This window comes from Myxine glutinosa, chromosome 10, assembly GCF_964187855.1.
Source record: "Myxine glutinosa chromosome 10, kmMyxGlut1.1, whole genome shotgun sequence".
Taxonomy (NCBI): Eukaryota; Metazoa; Chordata; class Myxini; order Myxiniformes; family Myxinidae; genus Myxine; species Myxine glutinosa.
Window position 1 is genome coordinate 12,457,297 of NC_136270.1, and position 21,929 is coordinate 12,479,225.

A 21,929-nucleotide genomic window follows, 5' to 3' on the forward strand; every position below is an offset into this window, starting at 1 on the left:
ACATGTGTCTATGGTATACTAGTATGCTAATTAGTGCTTTATTTACAAAATAATCACAGTTTTACGAAATAATAGACTCATATTAAGGTCCGTCTACACAGACGTTAACACAAAGTTTTATTTTTCTAAATACCCTGTGAAATTCACCGAATGCCCTGTGAAACCTGGGATTCTTCTCCAGCTTTTTCAAGGGCCCGACTTTTCCCTTCCCTTTGAAGGCACTGGTGCAGTCTTCTCCGCTGAACACATAGTACCCCAGGAGAGTGGCACAGTAGTCCTCTCCCAGGGATTCTGCCAGCTCAGAGACGTTGACAAGTTGGCGATGCTTCCCTGACCCTGTATCCAGGTACACCGTCAGCTTGATGTTGTGGGCATGGTGGAGCAGGATCAGGAGGATGTCTGTGTCCGGTGTTCTGACTACAGCGTTCTTGTATCCGATGGTAGCAGCATGATGGAGGTACAGAACCACCCTGGTATCAGTCTCTTCCTGGTTGCTGTAGATCGTGGGGAGTTCACGTACCTCGACCTGAAACACAAAAAGGCACCGCATTTCAATCACCAGTCACTGCCAGTTTCAGTATATCTCCGGGGGGTGCAGGGGGACCTAGTCTTTTTTTGATAATGGCAGCAGTAATTTGCATAAAAATGGTATGTGGGACATTTTTTCAGCTTGGGGCCATAGCTAGTCATTTTCTACACATTTTTTCCAATCTAGAAACACTGATTAGAAGTATATCTCCGGGGGGTGCAGGGGGACCTAGTCTTTTTTTGATAATGGCAGCAGTAATTTGCATAAAAATGGTATGTGGGACATTTTTTCAGCTTGGGGCCATAGCTAGTCATTTTCTACACATTTTTTCCAATCTAGAAACACTGATTAGAAGTATATCTCCGGGGGGTGCAGGGGGACCTAGACTTCCTACTAGACTATATGAGCATGTTTGCTACAACAAGGACATCCAGTTGCCTATGCCTCTCATTCGCTATCAGTGGCAGAGCAAAACTATGCTAAATAGAAAAGGAACTGCTTGGTGTGGTTTTGTGGTAGAAAGGTTCCACCATAATGTGTATGGGTGTAATACAGAGGTGCAAACAGACCACAAGCCATTGGTAACCATCGTTAGAAAACCGCTTAAACAGAGCGTCACTTCGGCTACAATTGATGCTTCGTCTTCTTCGTTACGACTTGGAACTTAAGTATGTGTGTGGCAAGCTACTGTATATTCCCGACACTCTCTAGAACTCCTACGGGCACTGTGCCACCTGCCAGCATTTTAATTGAAGACATACAGATGAGGTACACCAATTGATATCCCAGTTGCCAGAAATCCAACACAGACTAGAGGCCCTAAGTTCTGTAACCTCAGACAATAACGTTCTTCAGCTTTTAGCTGGATTTATCATAAATGGATGGCCATCCCCACAGAGCCAACTTGCCACCCATCATCAAGCCGTATTGGGACACCAGACATGAACTTCACCTTGTCCATGGTCTGCTCTTTGCTGGGGACCGCATAATAATCCCTAAAGCACCACTTCGCAATGTACTCAGTACGATCCATGAAGGCCATTTTGGACAAGAAAAAGGCAAAGCTAGAGCTCGTCAAGTCGTCTTCTGGCCTGGAATAAGCAGTCACATTGAGCAACTTGTAGCCAAATGTCTGGTGTGTGCAAAGTTCAGACTAGCTAACTGTAAAGCACCGCTCATGCCACAGGAAGTTCCACAAGGACCCTAGCAGAAAGTCGGAGCTGAGCTCTCCAATTTGCAGGGAAACATTTCCTTGTGGTAGACTACTTCTCAACGTATCCAGAGGTGCTTCGGGTCCCTGGACCTTCTGCAAAGCATGTCACTGATACACTCAAACCAACATTCGCCAGACACTGCATTCCTCAGGAGCTGATAGCTGACAACATGCCATTTGCAAGTGCAGAATTAAAATGATTCGCTCAAGAAATGGGATTTCATATGATGACATAAAGTCCCACATACGCCTAATCGAACGGACAGGCCAAACATACAATACTGACTGACAAACAAGGGCTCAGGAAGGCTCTAGAATCTAGTGAGGATTTGTATTTGACCCTGCTGATGGACAGGAACACTCCCATAGCAGGGCTACCCTACTCCAAAGCTCAGCTATTGATGAATCGAAGGCTCTGACACAGGCTACCTATCACAGAGTGACTTGCAACCGCATATCCCAGGAGGGGGTACTCATTTTGGCCACTAATGTGAACTTTTGAACATTGAGGAGGAAGACGTTACGAGTAGTTTTTGTTCGTGGATATGGTGATCACCGGATGGATGCAGAAATAAAACCAATTGATCTCAAACCATTGTCTGGCGCACTACAGAACCTACTTCCATTTTCATTCAACCACCTGTGTTTTCATTCAAACGAGACAAAACTTTGCGAGATTTTCTAGTCAAAGGTACACGACCTTCTAATCTAGCACCTGGTTCATTCAAATCCTGCACAGTCATTGCAATGCCTTTGACTTCACCAATCCCACATCAATATTGAGGATCATGTTACCTGTACCACCACCAATGTGAGAACACCTCTGCAATGTCAGAACCAAAAAGGATGATATCCGTAAACGGGTTTCTCGTCACTTTGACCAGGCAGGACGCGTTATTTATCATATATCTGTTTGTGTTTTGATACTCCACCATGGAAGCAATGACTCACAGAAACTCAAATAACAATATTTCCTCCATAAACTTGGAACATCAGTATCAAACGGCTTGAATGGAAATTTCTCTTTCTGCTAGCCCCATGCGTATTCAAGCTCATCCTTCACCCCTCTCTCTTGTCTTTTACTTTTTCAGTCATTTTCCTTTCTCTTTCCTCATATTCCACTTTCTTATCTCTTCTCCTATTCCTCATCTTTGTCTGCCTCACCCTTTCTTCCCCTTCTTCCCATTCTCCCCTCCCATCCTTTCTCCCCCTCCCACATTCCTCCCCCTCCCACTTTCCTCCCCCTCCCACTTTCCTCCCTCTCGCTCTCCCCCATTCTTACCTGTCTTTGTCTGCTCATTCTACCTCCCTTCTTCTTCTTTTTCATCATCTTCTTCTTCTCTGCCTCTCCACCATCATGTCACCCATGACGTTTCACTCTGACCAATACTGTATGTCACACATGATGTGCACACCTCTGCTCAATTGGCATTCTTACTTCCCAGCATGTTAGTGATGACATCATTTGTGGAAGTCTTCTTTTATCAACTCCCACTCAATTGTCTTTCTATTTTGCTCCGAAGAAGGGTAGGCCCGAGAAACGTCATCTTCACTTACATTCACAATGGATCAAGTACCATTTAAGGTATTTTATTTCTTATTTGTTTTGCCTTATCTTGCTGCTCTAAGATCACTAATTTTATGCTGAGATTAGTGATTACATTCTTACTTTTTACATTAGACCACATATTGGGGGTGGCCCAAGGGCTACTTGGGGGTGAATGTGCTGATCGAGCTTTTACACTTGCTGTTTTAGCTCAGGGGCTACCCCTGAGATTGGTCTCGCCCCAGGGTGAACTCAACCCTACTCCAGACCAGGGGTGAGATCTTTTTTTCCCGGGGGTCTGCGAGCGCAGACGAGCATTGAGCCCTCCGTAATTTAAAACAAAATAATGATTCGGGGTACAAAGAGCAACATGAAAGCCCACGATATCTGTGGCTTTTACTTCTGGATTCGTTCACTTTGTGTGTGCCTTTTGTTTACACCAGGTACTGTATCACAAACAGTCATTACCAGATCTAACATCTTCAGAGGGATTGTAACATTTCCGAGTTGATACCGAGAGGGATTCTAACACGTGGAGCATAGTGTGAATAACATTCAGTGCGGAATTTTAGCATCAGTGCCATGACATCAATGAACCTTCATCGTCTACGTGCGACTTTAGTTATAGACACTGCACACTTCCCACAGGACGTGAGTGACCGACTGGAGAAGGAGCCACAAGATGGTGTTCATGTTTGTCGACTGGAGAATGGTGCTTCAGAAGTTGTTTACGAGAATTGGAAGGGCCATATCGGTTTACCTTTACAAACAGGTAGTGAAACGATTGATAGGTTCACTGAATAGTTCCTTCTCTCCTTCTCTCTTTCTCTCTTACCTCCCTTCCCCCCCTCCGCCCTCTACCATCCTCACCATTCTCCCCCTTCCCCCCCCTCTCCCACCTCTCTCTCACTCTCCCACCCCTCTCTCTCTCTCTCTGAAAATCTCTCTATCTCTCTCCCTCTCTCCCTCTCTCCCTCTCTCCCTCTCTCCCTCTCTCTGTGGGATTATGCAGCATGAATGATGCGCCGTGGACACTTGTCCATTTTTGTCCTTGCTCAGATTATAATGCAAAAAGGTAAAGATAACAAGTAGAGCTACATTTAAAGTACACCGCCCAAATGCCAAATAAATAAATATCATGTCCTCCAGCGCACGCCATCCCGGGGCGCCTGGCGTTGCCGCCAAACAGAACATGGAGATGGAATTGGGAGGGAGCAGTGTACAATAATTGATTGGTTAATTGATTAGTTGTGCAATGAAAATAAATAAATAATCGTAAAATAATTTATTTATCAATTAGCCAATAGCATACCTAAACCACCACAGATTCATCCAAATCTGCAACTCTTTGAAAAATAATTATGTAATTAATCGATTAATTCATTAATCAATGAATCAATAAATCAAAAATATCCTTTGTAGCCACATCACTTGGTCCCTGTCGTGTCCAAATTTCAGCTTCCGAGCTAAAAAGGTGCCTGAGATGTGGACATATAAGAAAGAAAATAAATTAGGAACTAATAATTAAAAGAAATAAATAATAATCACAAAATAATTAATTTATTAATCAATTGGCTAATAGCATACCTAAACCATCACCGTTTCATCTGAATCTGTAACTTTTTGAAAATTAAGCAGTTAATCGAATAATTAAAAAAATAATCTATTAATTGATAAATCAACAAATCAAAAATACCCTTTACAGCCAAATCACTTGGTTATTGTGTCCAGATATCAGCTTTCTAACTCAAAAGGTGCCTGAGATATTGCCCAGATGAGAAAGAAAATAAATAAGTACTTAATAAATCGATAATAATTAAGTAATTAATTGATTAATCAGAAAATAAAAAATACCGTTTTTGCCCAAGCACTTTCTCACTATTGTGCCCAAATTTCAGCTTCCTAGCTCAAAGAATGGAATGGAGATATCGCCCGGACAAATAAACAAGAAAGACAAGAAAACAAAAAAAAAAACAATGGAGTGAAAACTGAGGACCCAATTTCAGCGTGCGTCATCGCCGGGCCCACTTCAGTGCCTGGCGATGACGCCATGCAGCACCTGGAGATGCAATAGGAAAGGAGTGGTACACAATAAAAGAGCAGTAATCAAATACTAATTAGATTTTGAATGGATGATGCACTTGGGTGATGCCCATTGTTTTTAAAATGTGCTGAGCATGTGCTAAGTTGATGTCTTTCACTGCTTTTGACAGACTTGCGCAAATTTCGATCATACAATGGCGGCAGTGTACGTGACCTACTCAGGGCTATGAGGAACAAGGTGGGTTTTTGCTGCATTCATACATTGTGTGTGTGTGTATGTGTGTGTGCGTGCACGCGCGCAGTGTATATATATATATATATATATATATATATATATATATATATATATATATATATATATATATATATATATATATATATATATATTGTTGCGGATATGAGGATTGTGTTTTTTTTATTGTGTGCTTTATTATTATTATTGTTTATTCCGCGCCTCCTGCCTCCGGAGTTGTGTAAAGGTAAAAAGGGCGTCTCGGTAATTAGTCCATAAAGCATCCACGTCAGCCAATCATAGAATACCCCTGTTCGATAGCTTATATCTTATTATGTGTCTTAGGGTAAGGCTGTGTCTCCCATTAACTTAAATACTCCATTGTACCAAGTGAAATAAGAATAGACCCCCCCTTTCATTTCATTTCAATGGCCAACTGCATTTTGGGCGGTTTTCTTCAACCACCATTGGCCACGAGGCAGGGTTGGGGAAGAAAGGCGTGTCTCCACCTCGTCATAGAGGGGAGGAGTGAGCCAGCCCCGAACAACCAACTAAGCACGAGGGGTTTGGTTTGAGAGGGCGGAGGAAGAGCGTTTGGGGGAGGTTCGCAAAGGTTGAGGGGCGGGGCCTATATAACCCGCCGGCGGGGCGTTCCCCAAAAGAGATGAGCTTTGACAGAGTTGAGACAAGGAGGGAGGAGACAAGAGCTGGGTCGTCAGAGCTGAGCTGCGTGCTTGAGCCACCGAAACTGCATCTACAGCAGCTTGAGCCACCGAAACTGCCTCTACAGCAGCTCGAGCCACCGAAACTGCAGCCACAGCAGTGTGGGGCCTGGACGGCAGTTTGGAGCAGGGCCGCGAAGGAACGGCGGCTGCCCAACGAGCCGATCGTGCTGCAGGACCAGTTGGACCTCCCTATCCCGCCAGCCATCCACCTGCCATCCCTATCATCATTCCCCGTGTAAGTGTGTTCGTAGTCTGTCTTTTGTCTTGTCCCTGGGAATAAGTTAAGCCTGTTAGGTAAGCTAGTAATTTTCACTGTGTCACCTGCGTCTCCTGTCCCCTGTAAATAATCGTGACTGCTTTCTTTTTGCTTATATGTGTGAATAATAATAAACCCAGTTACTCTTCTGTACGTCTTCTTCCTCTTTGCATTCGGTCGCTTTAGAGTTTTCCAGATTGAGCAGCTGCGGCGCGATACGGCCAAAGTTTGGGGTGAATCGGGTTTTAGTTCGGGGAATAACTGTTCGGTCGCGGAGCCTCCGCTCGGCTCGCTCGGCTAATATAATAATAATATTATATTAGCATGAATCGGCTCGCTACGCTCGCCTCAACCCAATATCGCTGCAGAGGCACGGGCTTGTTTTAACTGAGGATAATGACCTGACTGAACCTGAGTTGCTGTATTGTCATGATTTACACTAATCATAATACAAACATTTCCTTTGTACAAAATTATTTATAATATTGGTGATATTATTTGTTTGTAATTTATTTGTGATCAAAAAAGGTCCAAGTGATGTAAAGTTCTAAATGGTCAAGGGTCCAAGCTGTCCAATCGGTCTGAAGGGTGTAAGGTGTCTAATTCGTCTTAAGGTCTTAGGGGTCGAAAAGGACTGAAGGTGTAAAGGTTTAAAGGGTCAAAAGGTTGGAAGGGTGAAGGGATCTAAAGGTGTCTAAAGTAGTGAAAAGGTCTCAAAGGTAAAAGTGGTATTATTGGTCTTGGGGGTCTTCAGGATTTTGGTGTCTATGGGTCTAAAGGATCTTATGGGTCTTACAAGTCTTCAGTGTCTTTTGGGTCTTCAGGATATTTTGGGTCTTCAAGGGTCTTCAGTGTATTTTGGGGAGGCTTTTGGGTCTTCAGGATCTTTGGGGTCATTTTGGGTATTTTAGGTCTTCATGGTCGTTTGGGTATTTATTGGGTCTTCGTGGTCTTAAGGATCTTCGGGGTCTTTTGAGCCTAATGGTCTTTAAGGGTATACTGTGTATGTGTGTGTGTATATATATATACAGACCTGGCATTTAATATGGAATATTTTTTTTTTCTTGACTTGGGTTTCCTTTCTTAACTCAGTATATCAATCTGGTGAGTTTCTTTTACACTTTGGTGATTTATTTGTTAAAAGAACCATGTCACTGATTGTCTGTCACAGCAAGAAGTCAACAACAGGATTATATCACAGGTGGCGTGGCAAAATGTACGGACAGGTGCATTTGATGATTGGCTTCACAGTCGGGTATACAAGGGTTGTTGCATTCTGTATGAGTGGAAAACAACTGCTGCATGTCTCCAAAAGTTATTTCCGCTTCCTCTGGAGATGGTCCGTCAACTCGACAATGCTGTTTGTCATGGAGAGGTGGCTTTACGAAATTATGGCATGAAACAGCGTGCTATTGCTTGGCAGTATGGCATCACTCAAGGTCAGGTGTCAAAGATCCTGAAACGAAATGCTCAGAGGGGTGTCCCTACTCCAATACCGAGGCCAGGACGTCCCCGCAGAACCACAAGGAGGGATGATCGCCAGCTGCACCGGTTAGTCCGCAATGGCCGTACCAAGTCAGCTAATCGGCTTAGGGCTGAGTGGCAGCAACTGACAAATGTGCCTGTATCCAGAAGGCTAGTCAACCAATGACTGGTTTAAGCAGGCTATCATGCCAGGCATCCCCTGAGAAAGCCACGCCTGACCAGACAACACCGCCAGCGCCGATTGCAGTGGGCCAGAGAGCACCGTCAATGGCAGCCAGGACACTGGAATCACGTGATCTTCAGTGACGAGTCTAGATTTCTGGTCTATCGTCAAGATGGCCACGTCCGAGTGCGCAGACAAGTGCATGAAGCCTACAACAAAGATTGTATAGTGCCAAGAGTCCAAGCTGGAGGTGGTGGGGTGAATGTTTGGGCTGCTTTTCATGCAGGGGGCAAAACTGACCTGGTTGTTCTGAATGGAAACCTGAACCAGTTCAAGTACAGGGCCATTCTGGAAGAAACATTGCTTCCATTTGCTCGTGCAGCCTTTCGAGGAAACTTTGTCTTCCAAGATGACAATGCACGGCCTCATCGTGCTCGCATGATCCAACACTTTCTTGCTGACCGTGGTGTAGAGCATATGGAGTGGCCTGCCATGTCCCCGGATATGAATCCGATAGAGAACTTGTGGGAAGAATTAACGCATCAATCGACCCCTTGGACCAGCAGCCGACCTCTGTGCGTGAATTGCAGCAGGCTATTGTCACTGCATGGCAAGCGATTCCTGTCCAAACCTTGGCAAATCTCGTGAACAGCATGCATCAACGTGTATGTGCTCTCCTGAATGCTCGTGGGGGTTACACGAAGTACTGAACTGTAATTTTACTGTCCGTAATCCCATTCGTAATTTAACTTTTGTTTTTGTTAAAAAAAAATTTGGCTAATGTGCAAAATAAAGAGATTCTTCTGGAAAACGTACAGAAGTTTAACACAGTACTGTCCATGAAATGAGTTCGATATCAGTTTACATCACTTTCAAGGATCAATTTATTTGTTTCGAAATGTCAAATGTGGTTTTTGTTTCTTTTAAAGGTCACATTAACAAAATCTAGAATAATTTCAACATAATTCCAATGAACTTTTGGTTCTAAGACATCTTGAAAAGTAAGTTCACCCCACAAAAAAAATATTCCATATTAAATGCCAAGTCTGTATATATTCTGCGTGTGTGTGTATATAATATATAATGCAAATGTAAAAGGCATATACAGTCACGTGAAAAAGTAAGTACACCCCATGTAAAGTTTTTATTTTTTCAACATATTACAACATACAGCTATTTGATCTTCATTTCAACAATATTGATAGATAAAGGTGATATAATATAACAAATATCATGAAAAATTTACATTTTGTAGTCCAATGTATAATTTAAATAAACATAAATGCAAATTTTGCATGTGGAAAAAGTAAGTATACCCCTACATTTATCACTACTTCAAATACCTAAAATTAGAATCAGGTGCACCAGATCAAGTGCAAATGACTAGAACATCGTTAGAGAGGATCTTGGAGGAACCTGTCTTATTTAAACCTCAGACATTTAGTTTGGTTTGCTCTTTGTTGTTGAAGTGTGCGGCATCACCATGCCTAGATCAAACCTTTCATCCTCCTCATCCTTCCCTTTCTTGGAACTCTTCTGCAACATCTGAAACGCTATCAACTGCTCTCCCTACCTCCCCCTCTCATCCTTCATCTTACCCTACTCCTCCCCTCCCCTGTCCTGTACCCGATGCTCCCCCTCTCTCTTCATTGACGGTATGGACCTCAAACATCCGGGGCCTTCGCTCAAACCTGACTGATCTCTCCATACAGGTTGCTTCTGACAATCCAGACTTGATCTGCTTAACAGAGACTTTCCTCCTTCAAGATGTCTCTGATTCCTTAATATCTCTTCCTGGTTACTCCCTCCTCCGGTATGATAGACCTGAGCCTCGGCCTGGTGGTGGGGTGGCTATCTTTGTCAAAAACTCTCTTCCTCACTCTCCTTGCACTGCTCTCTTTCCTCCTCACCCGCAGGAGTACCTCTGGTTACGGCTTCCTCTCCGCTCCCACCTTTTGTTCATATGTGTTCTGTACCGTCCCCCAAACAGTGATGACTCCATCTACATTTCAATGTCTGACAACATGGACCAACTTCTATCCACTCATCCCAACTCTCTCTTCCTCATATGTGGTGACTTCAACTGTCATCATGCCACCTGGTTGGGTGTGGGTTCCTCTCTCACTAGTCATGGCACCTCAGCAAAGGACTTCTGTGACTCACTGGGATTGACACAATCTGTCAATTTCCCGACCCGGATCTCAGCCAATGGAGTATCTTCTCTTCTAGACTTGGTTATGACAAACTTCCCTGCTAATGTCTGCTGCTCTTCTTCTGCTCCAATCGGTTCTTCTGATCATGTGCTTGTCAAAGTGGACATCTCTCTGGCCATTCTCAGAGAGCCTCCTCAGCGTCGACGAGTCTGGCATTTCACTCAGGCCGACTGGGACGGTCTTCAAGCAGCCATCAATCGTCTGGATTGGTCTCCCATCTCCACTGCCTCTGACATCAATTCTTCCTGGGAATTCTTCCAAAGCAAACTGATCTCTCTCATGCACAGATTTATCCCATCTCGCCTTCAATTGTCTTACCCTTCCTCCCGTCCATGGTACACTGAATCTTGTGGTGAGGCAGTTGCCCTGAAACAACTTGCCTTTGCCTCTTGGAAGGCTAATCCAACTGAAGGAAATCTCAGTTCCTTCCACCAAGCTCGGAACAAGTGTGTGTCTACCCTCAGGAGTGCCAGGAAGCACTATCTCTCCTCACTCAAGAATGAACTCTCAAACCTGTCTCCTTCCTCCAAATCCTGGTGGCGTCTGGTCAAATCCGTTTCTGGTGTTTGTTCCCCCTCCATCCCCTCCCTTACCTCAAATGGCCACACAGTTGACATCGCACGTGACAAAGCCGAATGCCTCAACTCTGTGTTCGCCTCGAAATCCTTAGTCCCAAACCCATCTCTCTCTGTTCCCACCTTTCCCAGTCGAACCCAACTGCTCCTGGACTCTGTGTCCTTCTCTCCTGACAAGGTGGAGGAGTTTTTGTCAAACCTCGACTCTGATTCTGCAACTGGACCAGACGGCATCAGCCCACGGCTCTTAAAATCCTGCTCTGCCGCTCTATCTCACCCTCTCTCTGTTCTTTTCACCCTATCTTTTGCTCAAGGTCATCTGCCAGCATCCTGGAAATCAGCTAACATTACCGCTTTACACAAAAAAGGTGCAAAAACAGATCCTTGCAACTACAGACCAATCAGCCTGCTCCCAATTATCAGCAAAGTCATGGAATCCATCATTGCTTCGGATATGAAATCTTTCCTCTTCTCCAATGGCTTGATCTCTGATCATCAATTTGGTTTCAGACCAGGTCACTCTACTCTGGACATGCTGCTTCTGCTGTCTCAACAATGGATGGAGGTCCTCAATGCCAAACAGGAAATCAGAGCTGTCTCCCTTGACATATCAAGGGCCTTTGATACGGTCTGGCACCCAGCTCTGCTCACCAAACTCTCCTCCTATGGTATCCATGGAAATCTCCATGCATGGCTTGCGGACTTCCTCTCTGGTCGTAGTCAACGTGTGGCCCTGAATGGATTTCTCTCATCTCCCCTTCCTGTTCAGGCTGGAGTTCCCCAAGGAAGTGTGCTGGGCCCTGTGCTTTTTCTGGTCTTTATCAATGATCTCTCTGACTCTCTGGAAAATCCTCTCTATCTCTTTGCTGATGACTCCACTCTCTGCCGCTCCATTCCTCTTCCCTCAGATCGGCAGTCTGCAGCCTCCTCACTCTCTGAAGACCTGGACAAAATCACAGACTGGTCAAACAAGTGGAACATGTCTTTCAATCCTGCCAAATCTCACTCTCTTACTATGTCTCTCCGAAAAGATCGACTGGACAACCCTCCCATCTACTTTCTCAACAATCCTCTCCAAGAAGTTCTGTCACTCAAGCTTTTGGGTCTCACTATCTGCCATGATCTTTCTTGGGAAAACCACATTTCCAAGCTGGCCTCCAAAGCCAGTCGCCGACTGGGCATCCTCCGTCGTGCGAAGTCCTTCCTCGGCACACCTGAGCTCCTCACCACTTACAAGGCTTTCATCCGCAGCTCAATGGAATACTGTTCTCCCCTATGGGCTGGTGCTCCTGCCTCACACCTGGCTCGGCTTCACGCTGTTGAATCCAAAGCTTTCAAAATCATTGGAATCTCCCGCGATGAAGCTATCTCTGAGGGCCTTTCACTCACTCACCGCAGGCAGGTAGGTGGTCTTTCTGTCTTCTACCGACTCCTCTCCGGCCTTGCTCCCCCAGCTCTCTCTGTGCTCTGTCCCCCAAATATTCCTACAGGTCGCACAAGATCTGCCAGCAACCCTCTGATGGTTAAACTGCCGAAATCTCGGCTCTCTGCTCACCTTCACTCTTTCATTCCTCTTTTCTCCCGCCTGTGGAACAAACTCCCACACTCCCTTCAATCCCTCTCCTCCCTCCAGGTCTTTAAAACAGCTGTTCACCACCATCTCTTATCTTCCCCCATCCATAACCTTGATCTTTTCTACCCCCACTAATTCACCCCAGATCCACCTTGTTTGAAATTCCAACTTATTTCCTGGAAATCCTGGCAGTGTCCATATGTTTATACCTCTCCCACCCCCCCCCCCTTCACATGCCTCCCCCCCTTCACATGCCTCCCCCCCTTCACATGCCTCCCCCCCAAAGCCCTCTCCCTCCCACAGATCTCTCGATGTCTCCATGTCTCTCGGTCCCTGCTCTCAAATGTTGTGTTTGTGTCCTTCCCCCTCTCTCCCCATCTTGTCTACCGCTCCCGATGTTATTTGTTTTATGTGTCTGTTTGTCTTTCTGTGTGATTAATGTTCGCTCTTTCACGAGCCTCGATCTTGTATACAAAACAAAACAAAACAAAACAAAACAAAACAAAACAAAACAAAACAAAACAAAACAAAAAAAAAAAAAAAAAAAAAAAAAAAAAAAAAAAAAAAAAAAAAAAAAAAAAAAAGCTCTCTGAGGCCTTCAGAAAGAAGGTTATAGATGCATACGAGTCTGGGAAGGGATTTAAAAAGATCTCCAAACAATTTGAAATCAATCATTCGACTGTCCGGAAGATCATCTACAAGTGGAGAAGATTCCAAACAACTGCCAACTTGTTCAGGCCAGGCCGCCCCAGCAAGTTCAGCCCGAGAGCAGACCGCAAGATGCTGAAAGAAGTCTCTAAGAACCCCAGAATGTCATCACGGGACCTACAGGTAGCTCTTGCCACTGTTGATGTCAAAGTGCACGAGTCTACCATTAGAAAGAGGCTGCACAAATTTGATCTACATGGGAAGTGTGCCAGGAGGAAACCTTTGCTGTCCAGAAAGAACATCAGGGCAAGACTAATGTTTGCCAATGAACACCGAGGCAAAGACCAGCACTTCGGGAACAATGTGCTCTGGACAGATGAGTCAAAGGTAGAGCTATTTGGCTACAGTACCAGAAGACATATTTGGCGAAAACCAAAGACAGCATTTGTCCACAAGAACCTGATACCAACTGGAAAGCATGGTGGTGGAAATATTATGGTTTGGGGCAGCTTTGCTGCATCAGGACCTGGGCAGCTCACCATCATATAATCCACTATGAATTCTTCATTGTACCAGAGGGTGCTTGAGGATAATGTGAGGCCAACTGTCGGAAAGTTGAAGCTCAACCGAATGTGGACTTTGCAACATGACAATGACCCTAAACATACCAGTAAATCCACCAAGGAATGGCTGAAAAGAAAGAAATGGAGGGTTCTGGAATGGCCAAGTCAAAGCCCGGATCTAAATCCCATTGAGCTGTTGTGGGGGGATTTGAAACGAGCTGTGCATGGAAGAAACCCCTCAAACATCGCACAGCTGAAAGAATTCTGCATGGAGGAGTGGGCAAAAATTTCTCCCAGTCGATGCCAGAGACTGGTAGACAGTTATAAGAAACGCCTACTTGAGGTTGTTTCTGCAAAAGGGGGCAATACCACCTATTAGAGCCAAGGGTGTACTTACTTTTTCCACATGCGAAATTTGCATTTATGTTTATTTAAATTATACAATGGACTTCAAAATGTAAATGTTTCATGATATTTGTTGTATTATATCACCTTTATCTTTCAATATTGTTGAAATGAAGATCAAATAGGTGTATGTTGAAATATGTTCAAAAAGTCCAAACATTACATGGGGTGTACTTACTTTTTCACGTGACTGAAAATATCGGAAGAAATTAAATGTTACAAAGGTAGCTTCAGTGTGTCCTTCCGGATGAATTTTTTTCCCGATTACATATGTATATATATATATATAATTATTTATATATATATATAATTTTATTTTATATAATTTTATAAATTTTGACAGACTTGCAGACAGTTTTTTTATAAATTTTTACTCAAAACTGCAAAATATTACCATCACTGCAATGTCCTTCATTTAAATGCAAATGTTTCTCTTGTTAATTAATCCATTTTGTATGGCTACACCGATCTTGGTGATAGTTTCAGGAAAGCGTGAGCCTTCCAGCTGCTTCTGTGGTACAGTCTATGACTAGCTGATCACTGATATGAAGCAATAAAAATTTCATGAATCATTATTTTTCAGCCAATTCTATTCCATTTATTGATGTTTGCAAACACACATTATATGGTTGGCAGGAGGGCCTAGTGGTTCGCACACTCACCTCTAAGCTTTCCAGCCTGGGTTTGAATCTCAGCCTGGCTATAACCGACTTAAGGATCCCAAGCCCAAGGTGTCCTTTGCGAAGAGTAGGCGAGTATTTCCCGGCACCATGAACAAATTTCAAATCCCTTCCCTAACCAGCAGGGGGCACTGCATCAGCGGCACAGCCGCGCTCTCGGCAATGGTGAAAATCAGCAGCCCCTGGCTACAAACAAAATGAGTGAAAACACAATGAATTTGAATGCAGGAGTAGACCATTAGGTCCCAACAAATAATGTGCAATGGTTGCCAACCTATTGCTGTTTGTCCGTGCTCTAGCTTTTCTAAATGCTCAGTGTCAAGCAAGGAAGCAGTACATACCATTTTTAAAGTGCTTGGAATGACTCTGGGGTTCGGATCACCGACCTACTCGACTCAGAGTGGATCGAAGCTCCAACAGTCAGTCCAACTGTTATACTGCTGGAGTCGCGTTGCGAATGTTGTTTGTGAATGCAGATGCAATTAGGAATTTGGCCCGATCGTCGCATCATCCCAGATGTCAGAGGTCATGTTGGGTGAAAATCCTGTCACTGCGATAACCTGTGAACCAGTGATGGGATTTTGACCAAAGTTGGTACGTGTAGAAGAAGAAAGAAGAACCACCTTTAGAGGCCATTTTTGGGCACCGTGGTCCCCTTTTTTAAGCAAAGTTTTATGGCCGGATGCCCTTCCTGCTGCCAACCATGTTGGTCGCCTCTCGCGACACACAGGGAATTACCAATGACCTGGTACTCAATTTGCCGACCTCGGAAGGATGACAGGGTGAGTCAAACCCCCTGGCGTTAATTCAGCGATCGACCGGGATTCAAACCCAGGATCCTAGGATCCCAAGCCGGCACCCTAACCGCTAAGCCAGCACCAGGTACGTGTATTATGATGAAAAGATGAACTGATTAGATTTTGGGGTCATAGGTCAAAGGTCAGAGTCTCTAATAGGTTTATAACTTGAGAACAGCTGAAGGGATATCAGTCAAACTTGTACGCTACTTTTTCCTTCATTGATTCATTCTCATGCATCTTTCCTTTATTTAGCTCATCCTTCCACTTTTACTGGTTATGACATACGCCGAGTCTCAGATGTCATGTTACACCGGAACATTAGATGGTCGTTTCCTGTGACCATCTTATCTTCGGGGTTTGAACCGCCGACCTCCCAGACTCAGAACGGAGACACATCGATGACTTGCCCTGCCTGCAAAACATATCAGGATGACGGTGACAAAATGGTGACGCACTTCCCTTCCTTTGGGGTGTTGTGGATGGATGAAATTGAATCAGACCAGCGAAATCTGTGAGAATCCTTCTCACGCCCATTAAACCACGATAAACCTGAATCGCCATGAGCTTAATGTGTAATCCTTGAGACGTGACATCATTAAGGTCCCTTTTCCAATTAAGCCCATCTCTCCCAATTTTCCAATTCCCAACATGAAAGGTTGTGGAATATTGAATGAAAAATATTTGGAAGTATTTTTTAGCTTTAGCATTAGCTCCACATTAAAGAATGCTACGTCTTGCGGAGCAAAGATGCTTTCTGTAGCCTTGTGAGCCTCTTAAACCATGATTTGTGGTCATGATTAATTGACCTTCAGCAGTCCATTAAGAGTGTACTGATTAAAGGAGAAATTTGGGATGCAATGATCAACGGAATGCAAATGTAAAAAGGCTTACCTTTTTAAGCACTTTTTTTTTTTTTTTGTATACAAGATCGAGGCTCGTGTAAGAGCTAACATTGATCACAAAAAGACAAACTGACACATAAGAGATAAAAACATATGATAAAGGGAGTGGGAGACAAGATGGAGAGCAGGGACATCGGGAGATCTGTGGGAGGGAGAGGGCTTGGGGGAGAAGGCATTGGAAGGGGGAGTGGGGGGTGGGAGAGGTAAAAAAACACATGGACACTGCTAGAACTTCCAGGAAAGAAGTCGGTAATTCAAAAAAGTAGATCTGGGGTGAAATTAGCGTGGGTAGAAAAGATCAAGGTTTTGGATGGGGGAAGATAAGAGATGGTGGTGAACAGCTGTTTTAAAGACCTGGAGGGAGGAGTGGGATTGAAGGGAGTGAGGGAGTTTGTTCCAGAGGCGTGAGAAAAGAGGAATGAAAGAGTGAAGGTGAGCAGAGAGCCTAGATTTCGGCAGTTTAACCAGAAGAGGGTGGCTAGAAGATCTTGTGCGACCTGTGGGAATATTTGGGGGACAGAGCACAGAGAGAGCTGGAGGAGCAAGGCCGGAGAGGAGTCGGTAGGAGACAGAAAGACCACCAATCTGCCTACGGTGAGCAAGCGAAAGGCCCTCGGAGTTGGCTCCATCGCAGGAAATTCCAATGATTCTGAAAGCTTTGGTTTCAACAGCGTGAAGCCGAGCTAGGTGTGAGGCAGGAGCACCGGCCCAGAGGGGAGAGCAGTATTCCATTGAGCTGCGGATGGAAGCCTTGTATGTGGTGAGGAGCTCAGGTGTGCCAAGGAAGGACTTCGCACGACGGAGGATGCCCAGACGGCGACTGGTTTTGGAGGTCAGCTTGGAAATGTGATTTTCCCAGGAAAGATCATGGCAGATAGTGAGACCCAAAAGCTTGAGTGACAGAACTTCTTGGAGAGGATTGTTCAGAAAGTAGATGGGAGGGTTGTCCAGTCAGTCTTTTCGGAGAGACATCCTAAGAGTGTGAGATTTGTCAGGATTGAAAGACATGTTCCACTTGTTTGACCAGTATGTGATTTTGTCCAGGTCTGCAGAGAGTGAGGAGGCTGCAGACTGCCAATCTGAGGGATGAGGAATGGACCGGCAGAGAGTGGAGTCATCAGCAAAGAGATAGAGAGGATTTTCAAGAGAGTGGCATTTCTTTCATTTTGAAAGCATTTCTTCGTTATGTTGTGCTGATCGAGCCACTCACTGTACGAGAGGATGCTTGAGAGACGTTACACGTGATGCTTTATTCAGAGGATGACATTCTGTACTATTGATACAATCGGAGCAAAATCCCATGATATGATGACATCACCCACGTCTGGTCACAGAGTGTGGAAGCTACTCGTGATGCCATGTATCTCACATCTCATTTGGATGATGTAACAACTTTGGAAAGTACCTAGTCGAGGTGCAAAGGTAAAGGGATTCACAACACCCGTTCCCAAAAAGATAAGGAGCTGTCTATGAGATACCTCATCAACAGCTGTCACAAGCAGGGGGTGCAAGGACGTTTGTTGCCTCATCATCTTCTTTCGTCTGCAGCACGTGGTCGGGGGTAGCATCATTTGCTGGAGGAATGGTAGTGCTGCTGATGCAGTGCCCCTGTAGGTGAGAGTAGGAATTTGTAATTTGTTCAAGGTGTCAGCGATAGCTCGCCTACTCTTCGCGAAGGACACCGTGGGATATTTAATGTCCACCAACTAATGCTGGCAGACGGGACACTCGTTCAACGTCCATCCAAGGGATGACACAGACATTGATGCCTCGTTCTACCTGTGAAGCACCAGGATGGCAGTTTATAGCTGGGTCGACATTTGAACCCAGGTGAGACAGCTCAGAGGTAAGTACGTGTAGCTCTACAATATCCTGCCAGCCCCATCTGAAATAGCAAAGGGAAGGTCACAATGATGTTATACACAACGATGTTAATGATGCATCAACGGACCCTTCTTTTAAGCTGTTATTCGTTGTTGTAGACTCGAATATTTAATGTGCTTTCGAAAATTTACCTTCGTCACCGATGCTGGACGGAGGTTATGTTTTCACCTGGAGGTTATGTTTTCACTTGTTTGTTACTTCGCCAAAAAAATTTTTTCACAAGTATGTTGATCACTCTGGTTTGTGTGTTTGTCTGTCCGCTCACTTATACTTGCCTACAGGTCACAATTTTGAAACCGATCTTCACGAAACTTCACCAAATGGTAAAGTTCGTGGTCCGACAAAATCCTACCGATTTTTAGGTCAAAAGGTCAACATAGGCCAAAGGTCAACTACTTCTTATAAAATTACTACAATCCTCAATTTTCATCCAATTGACTTGAAATTTTAATAGGATTTTCATATCAGGTAACTGAATTCAACCACCAACTAATTTTGAGAACATAGGTCACAAGGTCAACATAGGCCAAAGGTCAACCACTTTTTCCGAATTTCTAAAATCCTCAATTTTCATCCGATTGACTTAAAATTTGAAAAGGATTTTCATATCAACGAAATGAATTCAACCACCAACTATTTTTGAGATCAACATCGGCCAAAAGGTCAACATCGGCCAAAGGTCAATAACCTTTCCAAATTTCTAAAATCCTCAATTTTCATCCGATTGACTTAAAATTTGAAAAGGATTTTCATATCAACGAAATGAATTCAACCACCAACTATTTTTGAGATCAACATCGGCCAAAAGGTCAACATCGGCCAAAGGTCAATAACCTTTCAAAATTTCTAAAATCCTCAATTTTCATCCGATTGACTTAAAATTTGAAAAGGATTTTCATATCAACGAAATGAATTCAACCACCAACTATTTTTGAGATCAACATCGGCCAAAAGGTCAACATCGGCCAAAGGTCAATAACCTTTCCAAATTTCTAAAATCCTCAATTTTCATCCGATTGACTTAAAATTTGAAAAGGATTTTCATATCAACGAAATGAATTCAACCACCAACTATTTTTGAGATCAACATAGGCCAAGAGGTCAACATCGACCAAAAGGTCAACAACCTTTTCAAATTTTTTAAATTGTCAATATTCATCTGAATAACTTCAAATTTGAAGACGATCTGCATATCATGTCACAGAATTCAACCACCAATTATTTGTGAAGTCAAAATGATGCTCTACTGAGTGCCATTCTACTTTGTTCTCTTTTCCCAAGTGTCGCTCTATGAGTGATTTTTCATTTGTCAGTTTGTCTGTCTGTCTGTCTTTGAAGAGGATATCTCTAAAAGTTACAGCAGAATTTCAACAAAACATGGTGGACAGGTTGGATGTGTAACAAGGTCCATTTGATTAGATTTTGGTTACGATCTGGATCCGATCCAGACACTGGAATTTTTTTTAAGTGTTGTAAAGGTAAAAACATATTGCTGACAAATTGATGTCAAGTATCCTGAAAAAGCACCTCACTTCCTTCCAATTCCCCCCCACTTGTCTTTACCCACCTACCAGAAGCATCATTACAGAGAGCTACCATCTGACGTGTGCCTCGCGTTGGGGCCTATACCCGACGGCTTTCTCACGTACTTCACGTCTCGTTTTCCCTCGTTGCTGTTGCACTCGTATCATGCCTTGAGGTCCTGCGCACATGAACGGCAATTTTCGGATTACTATATTTCGCAAGATGAACGCGATTCGATGAGCTAGCAATGACGTCACACTGGCTTGAAACTCACTTCTTGCTAGTTCTGGAGCTATGACTGACTTCATCGCTGGCTCAAAGTTCCGTTCGTACTCTGACCTCCAAATAAATGATGGAGGATGTTTCAGCACTTGGCAAACAACTTGAAGGTTCACGACGCACCTCGAGTCTTCCATCTTAACTCGGGATAGCGTGGGAAGCTGGAAGGGAGGATGGTTTTGTACCAGGTTGAACATCGGATTATCAGCTCCTGCTTACAGATCCATAAGCAGTACTTCGTGTGAGGCAGTTTGTAGAACAAACGGACTGGTGATGCAACTGTTTTGTCAAACTTTTGACAATTTTGATCTCCTTTGGGAGCAAAGATTGACAGAGTAAAAATGGTAACAAGAGAAATGAGTTACGATTGGGTTATGATCAAGTTAGCTAATTTTGGAATGCTGTCCCACCTGTGCCAGAATGAATCCCAACATAATACCCGTTCCAAACTTTGTGAAGCACATGGTGAAAAGAAGGAAGTGGTGCATCACTACTAACAAATGACGTCACAGAAGTAGGGTACTCATGTGTGTATATCCTCTTGGTTCGATTCTCAGCCGACTATAAACCCCCACCTTGGTGCTTCACAGGCCGGGCATTGCACTGACAAGTACAGCAGCTGTTCTTCGAAAAGAGCAGGCCATTCTGCATTGGTATCCCAGCCAAATTATAAATTTCTCCTTTAACCAATGGGAGTGCTGTATCGTGGATTAGGTGCACATTCGAGCAGCAGCATTCGAGCAGCAGTCAGAACTCCGAACTGAATATCCCTTTTTTAAGGGACAATCATCATGGTTCCCTTTTTAAGGGAATGTTTTTATGGCCGGATGCCCTTCCTGACGCCAACCCCTTAGTCGCCTCTTACGACTCCGCAGGGATACGGTGTACCTATTCTAAATCGGGGTACACACCGGGATCATTCATCCCAGCAAGCTGGTACTCAATTTGCCGACCTCGGAAGGATGACAGACTGAGTCAACCCCCCTGGCGTCAACCCTCAGCAATCGACCGGGATTCAAACTCAGGATCCTAGGATCCCAAGCCGGCACCCGAACCGCTAAGCCAACGCCAGGCTCGAATTCCCAACTGAATCTTGGTCAAATATGCATTTTCCAGGTACACATGCTTGCATCCATCTCTACATGGTTAGAAACGAAAACGGTCATATTCGAGACATCTGGGGGGCATGGGGGTTGTTTCATGATTGACGTCATTAATTGTCATGTTATATACCTGGATGCATGAGTAGAGTCCAGTATATGGAATATTATTTCCCATGGTTTAGTTAATCTCTTTAACTCTGGATATTTCTGTGAAGAATATTTTCTACACATTGTAATAAATAAATGTAAAAATTTGAGATAATATTTTAAAATAGATGTTTGAATACAAGTACTGTACATTTATCGTGTGTGTCGTCTCTTTTTTTTTCTCTCCTGCTCCTACATGCAAGGTTAAATACTCTGTTAAACACGGTGTTTATAAACCTCCGTAAAGTTAAACGCACACTCTACCAAGAACAGGTCAATAAGTCCTTCTATATAGGTCATTTGAGATTCCGATGAACGAAATCGTTCCGCTGCAATGGCTTTTTATTTCTCTCTGTGACATTGTTTGAGTCACTTTATAATCAGTTACATTAACTCAGTCACACCCAAAAAAAAATTAACTATAAAGAGCAATCAGAGATC

General features: G+C 43.9%; 1 protein-coding gene across 11 annotated transcripts in view; it reads left to right on the forward strand.

The window, feature by feature from the left end:
* LOC137434235 (serine/threonine-protein kinase/endoribonuclease IRE1) overlaps positions 1-21,644 on the forward strand; it is an 86,898-nt gene extending 65,254 nt beyond the window's left edge. For all 11 annotated transcript variants that reach the window (XR_013624665.1, XM_078785345.1, XM_068127036.2 and 8 more), the window contains 3 exons: positions 3,937-4,060; positions 5,502-5,569; positions 20,010-21,644. Coding sequence is in view for 10 of the 11 variants with exons in the window: in XM_078785345.1 (XP_078641471.1) it covers positions 3,937-4,060; positions 5,502-5,569; positions 20,010-20,204 (387 nt within the window). In the remaining variant the exon portion in view is untranslated. The remainder of the gene's footprint in view (positions 1-3,936; positions 4,061-5,501; positions 5,570-20,009) is intronic.
* The last annotated feature ends 285 nt before the right edge of the window (positions 21,645-21,929 follow it).